Source organism: Callionymus lyra, chromosome 18 (genome assembly GCF_982586985.1).
Source record: "Callionymus lyra chromosome 18, fCalLyr1.hap1.1, whole genome shotgun sequence".
In the NCBI taxonomy this organism is placed as follows: domain Eukaryota; kingdom Metazoa; phylum Chordata; class Actinopteri; order Syngnathiformes; family Callionymidae; genus Callionymus; species Callionymus lyra.
Genome location: NC_141835.1, coordinates 20,846,353 through 20,865,957, shown reverse-complemented (window position 1 = coordinate 20,865,957; position 19,605 = coordinate 20,846,353). Strand labels below are relative to the sequence as shown.

The 19,605-nt window shown below is 39.7% G+C and overlaps 1 protein-coding gene across 2 annotated transcripts in view; it reads left to right on the top strand.

Annotated features, from left to right (window-relative positions):
- Window positions 1-19,051, top strand: part of LOC148060909 (SLIT and NTRK-like protein 3) — a 42,891-nt gene extending 23,840 nt beyond the window's left edge. For both annotated transcript variants that reach the window (XM_087779865.1, XM_087779866.1), the window contains exon 7: window positions 16,626-19,051. In XM_087779865.1, the coding sequence (XP_087635991.1) occupies window positions 16,626-17,735 (1,110 nt within the window). In that variant the 3' untranslated portion in view covers window positions 17,736-19,051. The remainder of the gene's footprint in view (window positions 1-16,625) is intronic.
- Window positions 19,052-19,605: the final 554 nt, after the last annotated feature.

Genomic DNA, 19,605 nt, shown 5'->3' with positions numbered 1-19,605 from the left:
CTGATTTTAACCTTCAGAACTATTCATGATCAGGCTCAATGGTCAGCAGCTCAATCTACTGATGGTCTCACACACCTTTGGAATGATCTTCCTCTCTCTCTGTGTTTGATGGATCTACTGACTGAAGAAACATATTAAGACCAAATTTTTATGCAGGCTTTTTCTTAATTATCTTGGGGCTGCTGTGTTTGTCTTAGTCACCATGGAGTGGAACCCAAGTGCAAGTGAGAGTCTCACGCAGAATGCAAGTGATGTTACAAATGTTCAATTTAATTAAACAAAGTCCAAACACAAAAAAAAACAGAGTCCTTATCTCAAAAAACAAGTAGAGTCCACCTTGGGACTGTGAACAGAACAGAAAGCAGAGGTCAAAACCCTCTTAAAAAACAACTGCAACAAAATCCAAAATCAATTTAGAAGCCAAGAGCAGACAAGAGGAGGAAGCACTGCCATTTACCAACGTTTGTAAACTTTCGGTCCGGCACACTGGTCTGGAGGCAGCTGGTAGAAATACTGCAGTTCATCGCATGATCAGCTCCAGCTGTTTACTGTGATCATAATACAAAAATGTGGACCTGAATGTGGCACATGCTCATACCTTTTGCATTATCGTGCTAACAATAACATTATGTTTATAGTTTAGGTGTTGTCTTAAACAACACCTGACTGACAATTAATTGATTACTGTCTTCAGACACCTGATCAGTACCACTAAATGCGCTTGACTGGTTTGATCCAAACCCTGCACCGTCTCAGCCCTTTTCTGGACCAGTTTGACACCTGTGGTGTAGAAGATGGCAGCTGCTAACATAAAATTATACCAATGACACAGCTGTGACATTTTTCCAAATTGAGATAATATCGACCTACATATCTGTGGCTGTGTGCAGACGTGATTGAAGGATTTGATACCGTCACATTGAGATTCCTACCCGCTTTCTACGGTGTCAGAAAGAAGCTGAACCAATGCATTGATGGTGTGTTTTTACGTAGCAGTCTGGTGTATTTTCAGCGATGTCAGTTATCCATGTAAGGGTGTTATAACCACCATAAAAGGGCCAATAAAACCTTTGTGAAATGGTTCTCACTGCTAGACAGAAGAATTATAAGATTTTTATTGTTGATAATAGGTCAAAATTTAGATTTAAAATTCCTTTTTGTCTTTATTTCTGGCTTTTCCAGTTCCAGTTGAATTCATAACTTCGTAACTGCTTGTCTTTTTATGATAATTTAACCAGCCCAGGTTTTATGATTATTTTTGATCACATCTGGTAATACTTACCATGAACTCTGTGATGCTGATCACTGACTTCTTTAATTCAGAATTTCCTTATATGTCTCGCTTTTAATAAAAAAAAAAAATTATAGAACGCCCTGCAATAACCAAACGTTGATTTCATTAAAATACATCTTAACATAACCCTTAACCAGCAGGAGACCTGGGCCAGTTACCTGCAAAAAGATGGTCCAATACTGTCTACTTTACTTCTTTTAGTCTCGTAACTGGACCAAAATAGCCTTTTGCAATTTTAAGAGAAGAAAATTAGAGAAATATTCTCTCCTCTTTTTAAAATTAAAACAATTTATAATCAGTATAACAGAAACGTAATAATTTATGATCTCTCCCGGTATCAAATGCAGTGCCAGTCCCCGGCACAGTGGTTGGGAACTACCGCTTTAAACCTCTCACGACTCCGGGAGGTTATGAAACGAAGCTATCACAGCATTCAGAAAGTACAAAAAATATCTAAAAAGCCTCTGATCTGGTGGCCTCTGGCGTCACTCCAGCTCCCCTGTCATCTGTTGTTGTGAACGCTCTGCTGTGGCACGTGGGACCACAGGTTTTTTGCCTCAGGTGTTATAATTGGAAAATTGCAATTGAATGGATTTGCATAAACGGTCTTAATAAATGAGGAGAAAGCTGCACATTTTCATAGCAGACTGTAATTACCACACCTAAAGTAAACAGACACGGCTGCATAAAACAGTTTGTGTTGGACTCCACGGCGGGAGGAAGAGCTTACTTTGCAGATTTGACTGCAGAATTATGTGAATGCTTGCTGTACACAATGCGATGATAAGTACCGAAACCCAGTGTAATACATTTCCTCATCCTTCCTTCTCACACTTCAGCAAATTTAGTGTACCAGGCTTTTCTTAGACTACCAGACTGGAATGAATTAAGGTGGGTGTGGATTAGCCTCCATGTTATTGTGATTTGACTTGAGAACATTTCTGTTCTGAGGGGAGTGTGGCGCAGTTCAGAAGCTGTTTCCAAATGTTTGCTGAGGGGAACGTCGACAATGAGGCTCCATGTTTCACAGCATTCTGCAAATGGAAGCACATAACCACCAGCCTCATTCACGGCGCCTGGCGGAGGCAGTGTCATGCCGCCGAACGTTGCAGGCGCCATAATTGAATGCATTCATTCACCAGTGATATTATGACTCGTACAAAGCCACGTTAGAGGGACTGCGCAAAATAAAGCGACAATAGCATCACCTGTTGACTCAGTGGCAGCCCGGTGTGGAGATCAAGATTTCTGGGCATCGACATGTGGTTTCCGAGCCAGAGTTTGCAGAGCGGCGAAGAGAAAGTGAAACAAATTTCATCTTTCTATCTACGGCAAATATACGTATCCCATAGTCATATTACCATATCATAGCAATAGAACCTTAGTTGCATCCTTTTACAACCTTGTGTTTGTGATGGTAATTTATCATTTTGCTTTTGGTTCAAATTAAAACAGGAAATGTTCGACTTCAGTGCCATAAAGGTCTCAGACAGATCCCTTATCAGTATTAAGACAAAGTGAAAGGATTTGATTAATGATTCCGCTGATGTTGAGGGAATTGAGATGAGATTAATCTTATCACGTTTATTTTTAATGGATTGTGTTAGAAACAAGAGTGAGCGTGCACTGACTTTCAGCCAAAAAATGCCGGCGTCGACCGCTGTCAGTGACTCAACCTGCGATAATTCATCCCTAAGCTTCCTGCAGGGTTTAACATGGAAACATGTTTCATGACCTTCCCTTCTTTCAGAACAAAGTCTAAAGCAGCATAGATTTGATTTTATCTCACACGAAAGCCTTTGTTTTCTTGGAGGAAACACAAAGGGATTTCATTGCATGATATATTTTAATATCTTCTGGAAAACCTCTACACAAAAGCTTGGGTAACACTTTCTATAAAGGTTTTATGTACACTGCAATATAATGCACTAGACATTCTAAAGCATTTATAAATTGTCGCTAAATCCCTTATGGGCGTGGTGGGGAGCCTATCCCAATTTCCTCAGGTGAGAGGCGGGAAAGACACAACCAAGCAGAAAAAAACACATGTTTATAGATGTTAAAATACCAAATGTTGTCCAAAAAATGTCCATGACACATGGAAATATCTGGTGCTAGAGAAGCTCTGGCAGAAACCTTTCATCCTCAGACACAGTAAAGCATTATTCAATAATAACAACATATCAAAAGATGTCAAACATGAACAAAAAGCCAAAATTGTGCACATATCCATCAAGAGACAAGCAATAATGTAGGATTTAAATCTCTTTTGCTCCCAATGCTTTGTTTACGGGCCAGGATTTTTAACTGATGCTGGATATAATAACAGCTTACTCAAACATGTCTTTTTCTTGGTGAGTGCAATGGCATTGTGGGCTTGCAGAGCGGCACTCTTTCATAATTATCAACTGCTGCTCTCTAAACCAACCCACAGCTCACTTTGTGTGCTGACAGATACAATGACGATGCACAATCCAGATAAACTGATGGAAACTGATGGAGTATTCACGGTTCTGACAGGAAACACTTAATACCTGACACCGCTTCACCTGATTATCAGTTTCGCTTGAGTTACAATTTGTGAAAAGATTTTTTAACATCCTGCTACACACTCCGCCGCTTCGCTGACAGAAGCGGTCACATGGTGAGACTGTTGCTGTCGAGTGCATATATTTTTATAATCCATTTGCACTTCCTCTCTGTACTTCCGTGGGAATCTGCCAGGTACTCCGACTGTCATCTATAGTTTACTTAAAGACTCTTCCATAAGGAAGGAGATGAATGATGGTCTGTCCATTAGGGTTTCTCATTTACAAGATGGCATTTTGGAAGGACACAGTCTCCTGATTAAAGACAAAAAAAAAGATTAATTTACCTAAACGCAGAAGAGATTTGATTTATGAAATGACATTGGGGTGGCACGTACTGTACATGTATTCCAATCCAAAAATCAAGCATTGCAAGCAAGTAGCAATATCCACTTTCAACGTTTTATTTTCTTGAAAAACATTTGGATATTGGGAAACTGGAAGAGTTGCAATTGTATTTCAATAATATTGTGTTTTGTAAATACACTGTAGATAATATATAAGAAATATCTGGAGTGATTTAAACACAATTCACAGTCGCTACCATCTTAGAAATTCAGTCTCCCGTCACTCAAGAGAGTTAAGGTGGCGATAAATCTGTTCCCATTTTCAGCAAATTCAGGAAAAGCTGATTGATGGGAATATAATAAAATATTATTATATTTTTCAAGAAGGCTTTAAATATGTTTTAAATGCCAACTGTAATGACTTCTGGTCTTTGTGCACCCAGCCTCAAGTGGACACCTGTTGAACTGCAGCCTATTGCACTTCACTTTTTAAAACCTAGTTTTGTGGCTTAAAATAATACTAAAGTAACACATTTTGCTGCTCATAAATTGTATTTACGGCATTTATAGGCAATTTATTTAAGGAAATTCAAGTTAATAAATTAAATGTTATCTGATTTCTCAAGCCTTTGTACACATAGTTGGTGGCTTATTTTCCTTACAGTGTTACTGTTCTAAAGCCGATTCTGCTTCAAAACCTTTTCCAAATATGATAAATAAGAACTTTTTTTTCAATTCTATTGACCAAATAACTGCTAAATAATAAAATCTTTGTGTAATTCTAGTGGCTTCACTGCTGCTTATGTGTCTCAACAAGGATCTTTTTTTCAGTTTTGCAGGGTGGTGGGGAGGACAGGTAGAGCTTGGCGTCATCTACTGTCAGCAATAAAAGTGTAAGTGGGATTTACAGCAGCTGCGCTCTGAAGGAATGAGGTTGATGATAAAGAGAAGGATGCCTCGGATGAAACCCTACAGGGAACGCTGGTAGGGAGGGGGGGGGTCGACTGGGATTGGGAATCTGTGACAGATGAACTAGGTGTTGAAGTTTTGTACTATGTGTCGTGATTTATGTTTCCTTCATGGTTTGAAGGCTGAGTGACAACCAAAGGTAAAGGAGGAGTGTTCATTTCTAGTTCTTGAGGTGATAATAAGAGCAGGCTTTCACACTCTTAGCGGGATCAAGACCAGGTGTCATTTCTGTTATAAAGGGAAGTTTGAAATGAGAGAAATTCAACTGCAACGCTTGTGGTGCAATATTGTCATTTTGGAGTTACAGTGTTGACAAACAAAAAAGCCCTTGTAGTCCCCGAAACTAAGCTAATTACACCAGCATGGAAAGTGGATTTGACTGGAGAAAAGTGTCCTTTATATTTTCAATGGGTTTGTTGTAGATTTTTTGTGAGTAAAATATCCAGTTTTCTTCATTAAAGCTTCATTTATTTATTTTTAAGAATTTTGTTTACTCATCGTTATGCAAGCCATGTTTATCAGGGTTAGAATTTTGTTTGTGCGGCTTTTATTGAACCAAAGTTTAAATGTTTTGACAACTTAGCTCTAATAAATTCAATCTGCTCTGAAATATGGAGATCAGAATCTGTAATGTCAAATGGAGTGTAACCAGAGCAGCATATGTCCAGGATATGATTCTTAAAGTGGATTTGAATGTTATATATATGAGAATTACCCAAAATGTTACCATAATGGTGAGGCAAAAATGTATCTTATAAAACTGCATTATATGGGGCTTAAAATCACAGTTCATGTGGAGTAAAGTAGGAAACCCTCTCATCTACAAGCACAATGAACGTCACTGATCTTGACAAACAATAGAGGAATTCAGCACAAATGCTCCTTTTGTGATTCCAACCACTGCTAATGTTAACCTTCGAATGTTTAATTGTTTTTTTTTTACCCTTATTCATACTCCCGAGGTAAGTAACAAGTGTCACTGTTGTCACACAGAGCTGAAAAAGCAAATCTAACAAAGGACCACTTCAGAAACAGTTGAACCATCACTGTTGTTTGATGGTATAGACGAGGCTTTTGAAGCCAATCGTTTTTTTTCAGTAAAGATCACATCGAGGAACAGCACAATGAACAAGCAGACATGTGAGTGATGACGTTAAAAAAACAACACAGTTCAATCGTTGAAACATTCAATTTTCAGATAAAAATAAATGGGAACATGATGCTCTCTAAGAGTTAAATGCTCTATTATGTTCACCAGTGAGCAAAGAATTGTGTCTGTCTGCTGTTAGATAACTGGCATTTCTACTTTCTTCTGGTATGATCACAGGGCTGTCGCCCTGATAACAAAACACAGAGATAGAAATAATCTGATAACGCTATTGAGTTTTTACTGGGAATCTTAACCAATTTTACGTCCAGATTTTTTTCCTGGAAACAGTTGTGTGTACTCAAAGAAAAAAATGGTTAAGTACGATTTATGATAATTCAGTATTTAAAGTGCCATTGTTTTGCATTTTTTTCAGATATGCTTGAACACAACTTTAAGTGATTATATGCTTTTCTTTTCTGCGATAATTAAAGTATTTTACGGGCTACACTTTGCAGGCACACTCTATTTGTAAACACTATCTAAGGCTGATCATACTATCCACTAAGATGGCATTTTCCTTGTTGGTATTCATTAAAGGCTAGAGCAAACTTACCCGAGCGGTTTGATAAGTTGTTTTTAATTAAGATGCAACAAACTTTCTCCTGTCATGTAAAGACAAGCTCATTTTGCAGCCAAAAGTGCAAGTCACAACGAAAGGTGGATTATTAGTTTCAAAGAAAGAAAAGTGGTGGACAGAGCTTTGCCTTTTTGCTAAGCTTTTTTTTTTTAATTAAAGATTTGTGCAGCATCAGCAAAAGCGTCACCTATGGTGTCTAGCCTTGAGTAGTGAAAGAACAAGATCGTGGGGGTCTGGTCTTTCCCTTGGAGATAGGATCAGAGGTATGGTCATCCAGGAGAGGCTCTTAGTAGAGCTGCTGAGAGAATGCAGTTGATCAGGACGTCTCACTGGTGAGGTGTTCAGTGCATCAGTGCATGTCCTTTAAGTGGGGAAGACCCAAGACATGGACAGACTATACCAATACCTGGCCTGAAAATTCCTGCCTACCCACTCAAAATAAGCAAAAGCACGAAACAATTACAAAAATAATTGGTGTTTTTGTGAAAGAAAGTCAGCTCTAATTAAACATAGCCATTAATTTAATGCTGAAAAGACGCACAAAAAAGTAAAGAAAATATGATTATGGTATATGTTTCAAAGAAACATCAAGTTAACAAAAAAAAAAAAAAGTATAATAATGATTGTCCCAGATTTAAATGAACAATTTCTTGTTAACATTTTGGATCTATTTAAAATTATTTTTTTACATCTTAACTCATATTTTCACATTTTCATATTTAACTTTTAAATACATTTGTTTTTACATTTGTCTCTTTATATAATTTAAATTATGTGTCTAGTGTGTGTAGAACTGTCTCTTCATGTATTCATGATTTACAAGTATTTTAAATGTAATTTAAGTGGTCATGACGGTAAAGTCACACTGTTAACCAACACAAGTAATAAACCTTTCAATCTATCACAGAAGAAAAACATTATTGACATCCATGCTCTCAATTAAAAATGTGAAGACAGACATTATACCCTCAGTATGAACTTGGATTTCCCCCTATTTACACCAAATGGAATCATCTTATCAACAAATGACAAATGTTCTGGAAGCATGTTCATACAGTTGGACTGGAGGGGAGATTTAGGCAACGAGATAGAAGAGAGGATATTTGGTTGGAGAAAAGGAAGAGCAACAATTTCCCGCCAAGATTAGGAGTCTTGGCAACTGCACAGATAATTGATGAATTTAAAGTGTGGATGGAGTTTAAATTATTTTGCACATGTCAAAAAGATTCCAATAAATCTTTCCCTTTTACAATTAGAAAAGAAGACTACATAGCCACAGCACACCTTTGTAAATATACTGAAAATGATTTCAGTTTTTTAAAGACGTAACAGCATGAAGGAACTCGCTCTGGTTCTATTTGGTTATCCAAGGACAAAGGTAAACTGGAGTCTGAAAATCCTCCTTAGGTGAGTGTCTGAGTCATACCTCGTCCCCTACTGTTTCTGAATTCACCATTCACTTCAAGTCCAAGGCAGCATTCCAAGGACGCTGCATCATTAAGGCCAGCAGAGGGCTGTTCCAATTCCCAAAAAGCTTTGTTGTACTCCGAGATTGGAGTTCCGCTTTCATCAGACTTCTGAGGAAATGTCAATTGTATTATCTATGAATTTTAAAATCCCCCAAATCTTCTGCAGAAGGCTAGTGAGAGCAAAGCATCCTCTGTGGTGGGACATGGGACACCGGGCCAGTGCTTTGCTGTTATTGACGAATTTAAGAAAGTTTAAACATTTTGACACCTTTCTTTTTTTGTGGCCCAAATGCATGACATTGTTACCGCTGATGCTGCAGAAATCTGCTGGAAGTTCTAGGACCATCTGTGGAGATTATCAAGACCTCAAGTTGATAGTCTAGAACAGGGATCCCAAACACTTTTTATACCATGATGGGGTTAAATGTCAGGATTATATTCAAAGACTGGAGTTCAGATAGAAAAAAGTAAAAAAAAAAAAAATACCATGACCTGCAAAGAAACTACAATTAAGTGTGTGAAAAAAAGATCTCAATATAACCCTGAATCAGCAACAGCTGTGGGCTGGTTACAACAAGATGTTTGTGTATTTGCATCTATGTATGTTTTATTGTATGGCAACAATGGTGTTCTGTATGTCTATTTCTTCTACGGGACTTTGTGCTCTGAAACAGAATCTCATTCCTAGAGTTTGTGTTTTACTCATTTTCACTAGTCAGGAGACACAAGATAATGTTATTTCAGAAAAAAAAAGTTTTCTTTTTTAGGCAGTAATGATAAAATACATTTTTTTTCTTTCTGTGCAGCCTGGTAACAAATGTCTCAACAGGGGTTTAGAAATAACTGGTCTAGAACTACAACCAATCAACAACAAACAAGTTAATAAATATGACTCGTACTTTATTACTATAAATCTGCCTCATATATGTCAACAACTCCACCTTAAAACCAATAGATTAATAAGTGATTATATATCAGGGAGATCAAGGAGCGTATATACAGTATAAATAAAGTAAATGATCAAGATATGTGATAAGCCTGTATTAATTCATTTTAAATTACGACACAACAACCACTTTACCTCCAGGTTTATCCATTCATGAAGTAAGCACTTAATGCAACTATAGCATTATCTACTTCCTGCAGTTTGTGCAGTGTTAAGTTTAAAAACTGCAGATGATAGCAACGAGAGACATGCTAGAGTATGTGCTTCTCCTCTGGGGACATTGTTAGTCGATCCGGTGTGAGCCAGTGTCGGGTTCCAGTGTATCACAAGCGAACCTTTGGTTGATCAGGTGAATCGAGTGCAGCTGTACTTGTTGTTGTTTGTCTCACAGCTCAGATGTCGGCCCTCATTGTTGGATTCTGAGCTGAGCTGCCAACGGCCTTGTTTTTAACGCTGGTTTAACTTGGCACACGCAATTGGTTATTCAGTTTTTTGGAATGAAATCGTGCACTTCAGCTGCTTTAATTAAAGTTTGTTCAATGTTTTTAGGGGGTTTAGTTTGGCAGGTTATAACTATAACTATATATTTAGTTATTCTTACTGTCTCAGGTTCTTGTAAAAAGGGAGGATAACTCATACGGCAGGTTGATTATTGGTCTTACAATTGTTGAAAGGAGTCAAATTCATGGAAATCATTCTGTAATATATATTAAATATGGCGTTACTTATTTAAAATCTATTTTAAATGGGCTCTTCTGCCTCCCTTGTGCCCCATTTCCCTTAGCCTGCTACTTAAAACATTGATTTAGATAAAGGGAAATTAAACGTGGTCATTATTTGATGATGAAAACAATAGTGAGTAACAGCCTAGTTGTAATCTTCTGCGTTGTTACAATAAACTTTAAGTCAGACTCAGCAGCTCATCAAGTCTCTTCATATTATCTGCTGGAACAAACAGATTCCTGAGTTTATATTTTATTTAGCTTGGAGTCAAACATCATGTCATGGCGACATACTTCCTTCTGCACTTGAGCAAAGAAAGCGTTGCGATCCAGCACAGCGGCATTAAGAATCTGTGTTTGTGTTTTCTTTGGAATAAAAGATCAAAAGGTTTAGTTTCAGACTATGTTGCACTCATATCTTCCAAACACACAGGCAGCGATGCCAATTCCTCCACTGACAGGAGCCTCGACAGACCTGAAACTCTCACTCTTTGCTCCGTTCTATTACTATCGCTCGCTTTCCACCTACATGAAACACAAACTGCGAGCGCGGAAGAGTTCATGGCCCTTCTTCAAGGGCCTGTTGACGTTGCTTGAGGAGATGTAGGAAATCACCAACAGAGGTAGAAGTGAACAAGTCAATTGAAATACGCCGAAAACAATTCCTGGAAGAAAATCAGAGAGTGTAATAATATCTTTTAATGTTGATGTTTCACACATTTCATCTGCATTCTATATACCTTTTTTTTTTGCGTCAAAAATTGGAGAAAATGAATAGATTTTGCACAAGCGGCAGCTCAGTCGACCAATGGTCTCTTTTCATTCTGTCTCTGTGTATTATTCAGAAGACAATGAGGCACATTCATCAGTATGGGCAAAGCTTGGCAGGATTGAGCTCAGCTGCGTGGCTTCATCAGAGAATACTGCAAAAATCTCAGCAACTTTTTTTCCTCCCTCCCCCCCGAAAACAAGCAGATCCTATTGACTCTATTTCTGTGAGCTAACTAAAGCTCGCCTGATGACTGACAGGATATTTGCTGTTTTAGGCAGAAGTGACACGAAGCTCAATGGGAACATCATGAATTTCTGGATAATATTGAAATAAATAAATGCAAATGCGCCGTTCTTCTGACAGCTGACATTTGATCCCATCACTCAAGTCAGTCTAAATATATTTTCTGCCGAAAGATCCCTTTTCCCGTCACATTAACAATCTCCTATAAAAAAGTCCCCGAACCCCCATTAGCCTAACATTCAGGCAACATCCCAGTGGCCACTTTTGTCGGTCTTTCCTCATCATTAACTGCGGAGAAAGCAAAGGCTATCAGAAAAAAGGGTGGATGCCCTGTGACTCACATCCGTCGGGCTAAGTGAAGGTCTGTAATTTCCCCGACACACTGATCCATGATTGACAAGTTGACAGCGGATCTCGCTCTAGGTGACGAGGCAGAGAATTTATGAATCGTGTTCGAACAGATGCTTTGCCAAAAGAGGACTGCGGGGATCCCTGGGGAGCTGTGTGAAAGTAAACAATACCTGGGAATAAAATGCTTGAGGAACTCCCGGCAGATGTAAGGAAGGCGCCATAAACGATGTGAAACAAACAGGAGATTGTTTGCTCCTCGTTGAAATCAACAATGTGGAGCTGAACAAGATGCGAACAGCAGCTTAAACTGAGGGGAATTTACTCCGGACGTCCACGCTCCTCTCTGACATGAAAGACCAAAGCTGAGCTTTGATATCTCATGAAGAAAAAAAAGTGATGATCAACACAATCGGGCACGCTGTTCAAACTTTCCATACTTTGTATTCTGCAGGCATCAGAGCCCCAGACTTATCATTCCTGAGAGCAGAACCGAGTGATCCTGAATCACTCGGTTCTGCTTCGTGCCAGTAGCTATCACAGCATTTAATAACACCTGAGACGCGACCTTTTCTCCCACGTTTGATGGATACATCTGCGCACTGTCAATACCAAACTGTGCCATTATTAATAATTTAACTAGTTAAAGCCCCGCGAAGTCTCATATGTTCATGCTGAAGACTTAATTGCATTTTTCCATCAAAGTCATTATTTATTTAAAAGCGTAATGTGCCTGTCATGGAAATCACATTATTCAAGATATCACTCAGCACGGCCAGTGACTAGTGGAGCTTAAAGGGATAGTTCACTCAAGATTCAAACTTCACTAATTTTCTACTCACCCTCATGTCGACTAAGGGTTGGGAATTTTTTCAGAATAATCAGTTCTTATTTAGAGTTATAGACAAAAATGTATCTTTATTTTAATGTAGCGTCTGATGCTCGGTTGTCTTCATCTTCCTCCTAACAATATTCAAATACCTCCATGGTGCTTGTCTGTAATGTCCCTCTTGTATTGAAGCCTCAACATGAGGAATTGTTCTGAAAAACATCCAACAAATCAATATTTTAATCTTCTTTTTAGCGGAAGCTATTGAGCCATCATCACGCATGCACACTGATAATGGGTTGGAATGAGGATAAAACTGGAGCTGGAGCTGAAGCTTCTATGAAAAACAGACTTAAAATATAAAAAATATTTAAATTATTCAGGAACAATTCCTCATGTTGTTTACTGTGTCTTTTTGGACAAAGATGAAGACGGAGACAACTGAGCATCAGTCGCTACATTAAAATGAACATACATTTTTGTCTATAACTCTGAAAATAATCCCAACCCTTAATCGACATGAAGGTGAGTAGGAAATGAAGAAGGAATTTTGGGTGAACTATCGCTTCAAGTGTATAATTGTCCTTAGTTTAAAATTAAAGTGGATCAGAGAGAGATACAAAAAAATGATCTAATTAACAAAATGCAAGTAAGTAAGTAAATGCAAGCAACAAAATATTATAAAATTAGGTATATCACTTAATATATGTTATTGTAGTAACCAGTATGCATTTAATTTAAACACTGTTAACGGCTAAATTGAAATTCTAAATTTGTTGGAATGTTTTTTTTGGGTAACACTTTCTATTAAGGGCTTATTCATTAGACATGATTCTGCATTTCTAAGGCTTTATATAAGAAATAATGACTGTTTATATTGCTATGTGGTAACTTATTACATGCTTAGTTAAATATAAAGTAGAGGACTTTAAGATATTTAAGTGTAAACAGAAGTGTTTTTACAGATAACAAGAGTTTATCCTGATTGTTAATGATATACAAACAGTGTATTCTAACCAGTTCTTCGAGTCTTAATATTACTTTAAGCTATAATACTGTAATTACGGTTAATTCTTTGAAATACAGGTGTAATTGTTGCAAGAATTATAAGTAATAATCTTTATTTCATCCCTGTTTTAAATCTGTTTCTTCCAATGATTGCCGCAGTTCTGTTCATAAACATGCAGCCTCACGGCTCGACAGCAGCACAATATTAGAGGAAAGAAAAAGATCTGGATCAAATCACGATTGGTGAAATCTAATTCGAGGCAGCCTCAACAGGACCAGGAGCATCTCAGGTGCTGCCTTGGGATGACATGACATAACCCTGGTTTTACACGATATTAGACCTGTGGCCCGCACAAATTCAACAATCTTCAGAAGACGTGCCCTCCTGAGTCGTGTCCACACTTCAGAGGCAGTGATGAGGACACGAAAGCTGCTCTCTAAAATAAATCTAGCAGCATAATATCACCGTGTATGAATTTCGTAATGCACAGTTCAGGAAATACTATATTTCAGTTTCTGTTCTGATCTGACTCAAATTGATGCTTGTATTCTCTGTCAATCAAATGTCAACAGAGACAGAATGTGTCCGTTACGTTTGTGGCATTTTCCAGTTATTCTGGGTCGCTTTTCAGCAACTACATTTTTAATGGAGTCCCACACTTTCTAGATATCTCTGCACTTTTGTCTGGTTCTTTGGGGAAGGAGGTATAAGCCAGCAGTACCGGTGATGGATTGAGCTCCTCAAACGATGGAGGATTTGTGCGCCTGTTGAGTCCCAGTGGCATCCTGGAATGTTTTTGTGAAGCAGACAATGTGAGAACCACAGTTAACCCTCTGAGTCAAGGCTGTTGGCATGGGCTGAACAGTACGTGTAGTTTAGAATGTAAACAACAAAACAAGGGGATAATTGTTGACATTCTTACTGAAAACAGAGATTGTATGTTTCTTTGTATGCTTTCATTTAAATTTTAGTTCTGTTCTTACTGGGAAAATCTTCTGCCGATCATCTTACCTGAAAAAGAATCCTTGTGATTGACCCTAATAAAGAAAAATTCTTAAGATAACAGTATCATAATAAAAAAAAAATAAAAAAAATAAATGACATATTCATTTTAATTTAAGGAAATATAGCTTTCTTTTATATATTTTTATATATCTCTGTGGTCAAGAAAATATTTATTTCTCCAACCAGAAACACTATAGAAACTGGGTTAAGATAAGGACTTAGGGTAACGTTTTTCAACCATTCTGACTCACTCACATTTTTCAAAAGTCTTCCTCTCCAAGATTCAGTAAGTCTCTCATCATGACGATGTAATTACTAGTTTGCCACTGTCTGAAATCTCGGGGAATGAGAAGCAGAGTCCATTATTATATATTAATGGCTTCGCTGCTCCTCCAGCTAGCTGTAATTACTCCCACTTTGTTTATACTATGAGTCCCTTGGAGGTGGAGACTTCTGGGATTGATGACAAACCCTTGATGTTTGACCAATCGTAGCATAGTGGGTGTGGTTATGATAAACACAATTCTATGTCCAGAAAAACAAATTGTTTTCAGTGGGCTATGCTTTTTCTAATGTAAATATTTCATTTAAAATATATTTTTGTACAAACAGACACATAGTGATGAGTAGAGTAGATGTCCAAGATCTATTTATCAGACACTTAAATCAAGACATTAGTTAGTCATATTTATTGTTTAAGAGAACATTTGAAATAACTTCTATCTGTACAGTTAAATCGTTATCCAGTTTTCTAAGCTGGAATCAAAAGCTCTAAAACTACAGGACAACTTCACCCCCAACATTGACATTAATCAATACAAAAAAGTATTTGGGATTCATAGTTTGTCCCAGAATGAAGAAATCTAAATCATTTTCAATGTAGAATTTGTCCATCACAGTCAAATGTGCAATCTCGAGTATGAAGGCTAAGGAAGCTGATTTTTAGGATACACAATTAAGAGGTAAATCCTATTTAGAACACAACTCTGAGATTAGAAAGAACGGTTTTGCACCTGAAATTCTTCCCATGTTTCAACTCTGAATTCCATTAACTGTTCAGCTTAAGAAATGTCTGAGTTTAAAACCTTAAAAAAAAAAAAAGTGGTTGAAGAAGCATCTGTCAAATGACTCATCATATCTCTGAATACTGGGCAGCAGAAAAATAGCATTCGAACCTTTAACTAATATTTTCAATTATTTTAGTTCTGTGATCGACAATCTGCATTACCTGGTTCATTGTTGAACATATTTGTTTTATTTTAACAAACTGCTAGATTCTATTAGTCATATTAGTTGATACGATAATTTCTTCTTCTTTTTTAATGATTAAACAGAAAAAAAACATAAATATCTTTTCTTTGTTTCCGGGCTGTGGGAGGAAACTAGAGTAGCTGGAGCAGCTGAACTCTACACAGAAAGTTTGTGCACATGACTTAACCAGACGTGTGACAGTGAAACCCAAGAATCACTGAACACAGCAACATTAAGACATCACTTCCCAGAAACCAGGTCGCATCCGTGTTGTTCAGCGTGCTCCAGAGTCAGGTTGCAGCTCCGGAGCTCCCACGGCAGCAGCGCTGAATCATCTTAAAAGAAAACACACAACATCCATCTATAGCAGCAAGCAAGCAAGATCGGCTTTTGTTGCCGGTGAAATGTGCTAAAGGAAAAAAAAATCAGTTCTGAAGACAAAACCTTGTGACGTAAGTGATTCCTTTTGTGCATAATCAGCTTTGGTCTGTGGCGAGCTACATTCGAGAGCCGGTTTCAGCGCACAAGCAATATTTGTCTAATTGGATGTAAGCACATACCTATCGGATCACAGACGCGAGATATTCATTCCTGTCCATTGTCAGAAAGTGCTGCTGGATGTCAGAATCCTGCCACTTGAGTTTTCTGACGAATAACTTATGCAAACGTCGAATGGACAAAGACAGTATCTGTGGCGACATGAAGTACTCTGGATTAATTGGAAGCACTTGAAGGACGGTCTCCTGCTCATGTTTCTCTTCCAGCAATTTCCAATTCGAGGACCTGATAATGCAATCATTTGCTTGTATTAGTGTGTTCATCTGTGACGTATCTCTGAAAATTACTTTGTGAGGCCACCGGGCACTGATAGGAGCCGCAATCTATTATGTTAATGCTCTTTTTTGAGTGTAGTCCTGCTGACGAAAAAGCTATGGAAGCTGAGAAAACATCATTTTTCTTGTTGTCATCTTATTAGTGCTGGCTGCTGGCTTATTCTTCAACGAGAGACATTTTCCAATTTACTAATATGCATCACTAGGGTGTCAGCAAAATGATCTAGTTTGTGTTTACACAGTGATTCATGGGTTCTCATTAATAATATAATATTATTGCACGGCACACCAGTAATTAGGGTGTGATTATGACAGCGTTGTGTGTTTCTCCAGGTGGACCTGCAGCAGAACCCGTGGGAGTGCAACTGCGTGGCGGCGCCGCTGAAGCGTTGGCTGGAGGGGCTCAGTGCAGTGGTGGTGGTGGGCGAGGTGGTGTGTCACTCCTCGGAGAAGACCAAAGGGGTGGACCTCCGATCCCTGTCCATGGAGCTCCTCTGCCCGGAGCTGGAGCATCAGGAGGAGCAGGAACAGCAGACGGTGACTGCCACGGTACCAGACAAAGAAGTACCTGTGGTCTTCCCCGGCTCGGGACCGGGCCCACTGAGCCCTTCGGGGAAGGATTCTATCCCGCTATCGGTGTTGGTGCTGAGTTTGCTGGTGTTGTTCGTCTCCGCATTCTTTGCAGCAGCGGCACTAATCGCCTACACCCTGAGGAGGCGGGACAAGCTGCCGTTCCGCCGCCAGGGAGAAGTAGACTTGGCCGGGATCCAGATGGAATGTGGAATCTTCACTGAACAGACACACCAGCACCATCACCACCACCACCACCACGGGCACAGCGAGACGCCGTCCCCGCTGCCGCCCGAGCAGAACCACGTCTACGACACCATCCTGCCGCCGGACGCTGGATCTAAAGGCGGGGAACCTTCCGGGGGATCTCGTGTCTGTGGCAATGCCATCTACAAGGATGAACAGGACGCAATACGGCAGAGACCCCCCAATGAGAGCGAGGCTGGGTACCGCCCTGCCACGGAGAAGGAGAGAGAATGGACTCTGGAGGTGAAGTCCTCGCCCATAAGCACGATCACCGGCGCGATGGGACAACTTGCTGGTCTGCATGGAAACGGCATCCTCTGTCCTACTGTCATCGACAGCCAGGGCCCGACCCCTAAAGTGGAACTGATGGACTGCCTTTTCAGGCTCCCGACCCCGGAGTTCAGAGACATGACAGATCGGTACGCGAGGCCTCCCCCTCGCTACCCCCATCCGCAGGATTCCAAACAGGAGGCCAGGCCTGAACAAACGCTGGTGGTCACCACTGCCAGCTCCGCGGCGGGGAGTAGTAACAGCAGCCAGGGTGAGCAGGCAGTAGCAGAGCAGAGAGCCAGACTGAGGACCACACCGGACTACATGGAAGTGCTGGATCGTTCATACCAGTTCTGAAACTGCGACTCCCTCCTCCTGCTCTCCTCGTCATCTGTGGTGATGAATCATCTTGTTACAATGGCTTCTGTTCAGAGGCTTCGAGAGGAGCCTGTGGGGGAGCGAGACATCACTATACACCGTGTTTATTCCTGGATAACGAGTTGAGGTCAGTTTTTTTCGGTTTTCCCCACTACTAGGTTGCATTTTGGCAAGGATTAGCTGGTCCTACATCTCCGCCTGAAGGAACAACTTCAGCTGTCGTTTTATTTTTTATCCCTTCATTACGCCTCACGATCGTAAAGCACTGAAGCTCTGGGGTGTTGTTTTTTTCCCCCCCACTCACCGCCACAATCAGTCTGTGTAGGGATGATGGTGGGTGTTTTAACGTTCATCATATCACACTGAGAGGAACCTGCGCGGAGGTGAACCAAACCAGCTTCCTGCGAACATCAAACCCCGAGTAAGAGCTCTGGTGAGGACACAGATGATGGTGGAGCGACAAGCGGAGAGAAATAAGTGCCTTAGCAGTGAACAGCCAGCAGTGTGCTCGATGCTTATTTTTCTATGAATACAGATCTATTTATCTAAACAATGGGGTACGACGACTGGTGGACTGGACGCTGATGGACGACCAATCAATGCCGCAAAAATATTTGCATTCCCAGGATGAGCCAAAAAATAATAAACGTCCCAGTCTTTAATGGACTTGTTTGTATGCACTTCAGTTTGTTTCGCTCTAATCCGGTTTGCTTTGTTTTACCTACAAAGTCCTGCAGGTGAAGGACATGTCCTCCTGGGAGAGGTGACTGCTGTGTGAAATATAGATGCCATTCTTTTTAATAAATATGTGTATATATTTATCCATATACATATATTTATAGAAAATGGGAAAAGACAAAACAATGGAAGGACTGATGATGCCGAGAAGGACCTTGGATACATTTTGGATCTATAGAACTCAGAGACTTACTGAGGCCACCAGGACCTCCACGTCTTTTCTTTGATTGGACAAATGTTTGCTTTGATTTTCAAACCATATCTCAGTTAAATAAATGGTGAAAAAAGGACAAAAAAAAAAAAACCTTAAAAAAAAGGACATACAGACTTTTTTTTTGTCAAAACAGAGAAGATGATTCTTTCATTGGAAGTACTTTTTATGCTTTCATCTTCAATCAATAGTAGAGACAGTTGTGAATATATTTATTCTTAGTTTTGCGTGTTGAAGGGTCTCCTGTAAGGGATCATGTTATATTCATGTATAGGATGATTCTGCATCTGGTTCAGCCTTCTTACCGCCGACCCAACAATTACAATAAAGGGTGCTACATAAATAATCCTTTCAGTGGCAGCTGCTGATTGATACCGACACACGGTCTGACACAGCTGCACACACACTCACTCACGCCGTCTTTATTGCCATAATGCTCCATGAAAAAAAAGAGCTGGAGGTGTCTGTCGCCGCAGTGATGCTGCGGAACGATGCCAGCATTTCTCACACGGATAAAAAAAAAAAAAAAAGAAGGATGGAGGTTAGAGTTAATCTGGTAAAATTTACTTAATTAAACACGTTTTGATTGGTTTTGCAGGATGATGACATGCAAGGGCGGGCAGCCCTGGGGCCACAACGAGAAGTTCTCACTCCGTCTCTTTGAAACCATTTCACTTCTCTTATCTTCTTTCATCTTTTGTTCTTCACCTCTCCTCTACCTCTCCTTCCTATTTCACTCTCATCGCTCCAGCTGTCAGCCTCGCAGGACTGACACGCCGAGATGCTGCTCTATATGCTACTCAACACACAGGTAGCTAGCACTCAAGTGTCTGCGTGTGAGTGTGTGTGTGTGTGTGTGTGCGTGCGTGCCTGCGTGCGTGCGTGCGTGCGTGCGTGCAT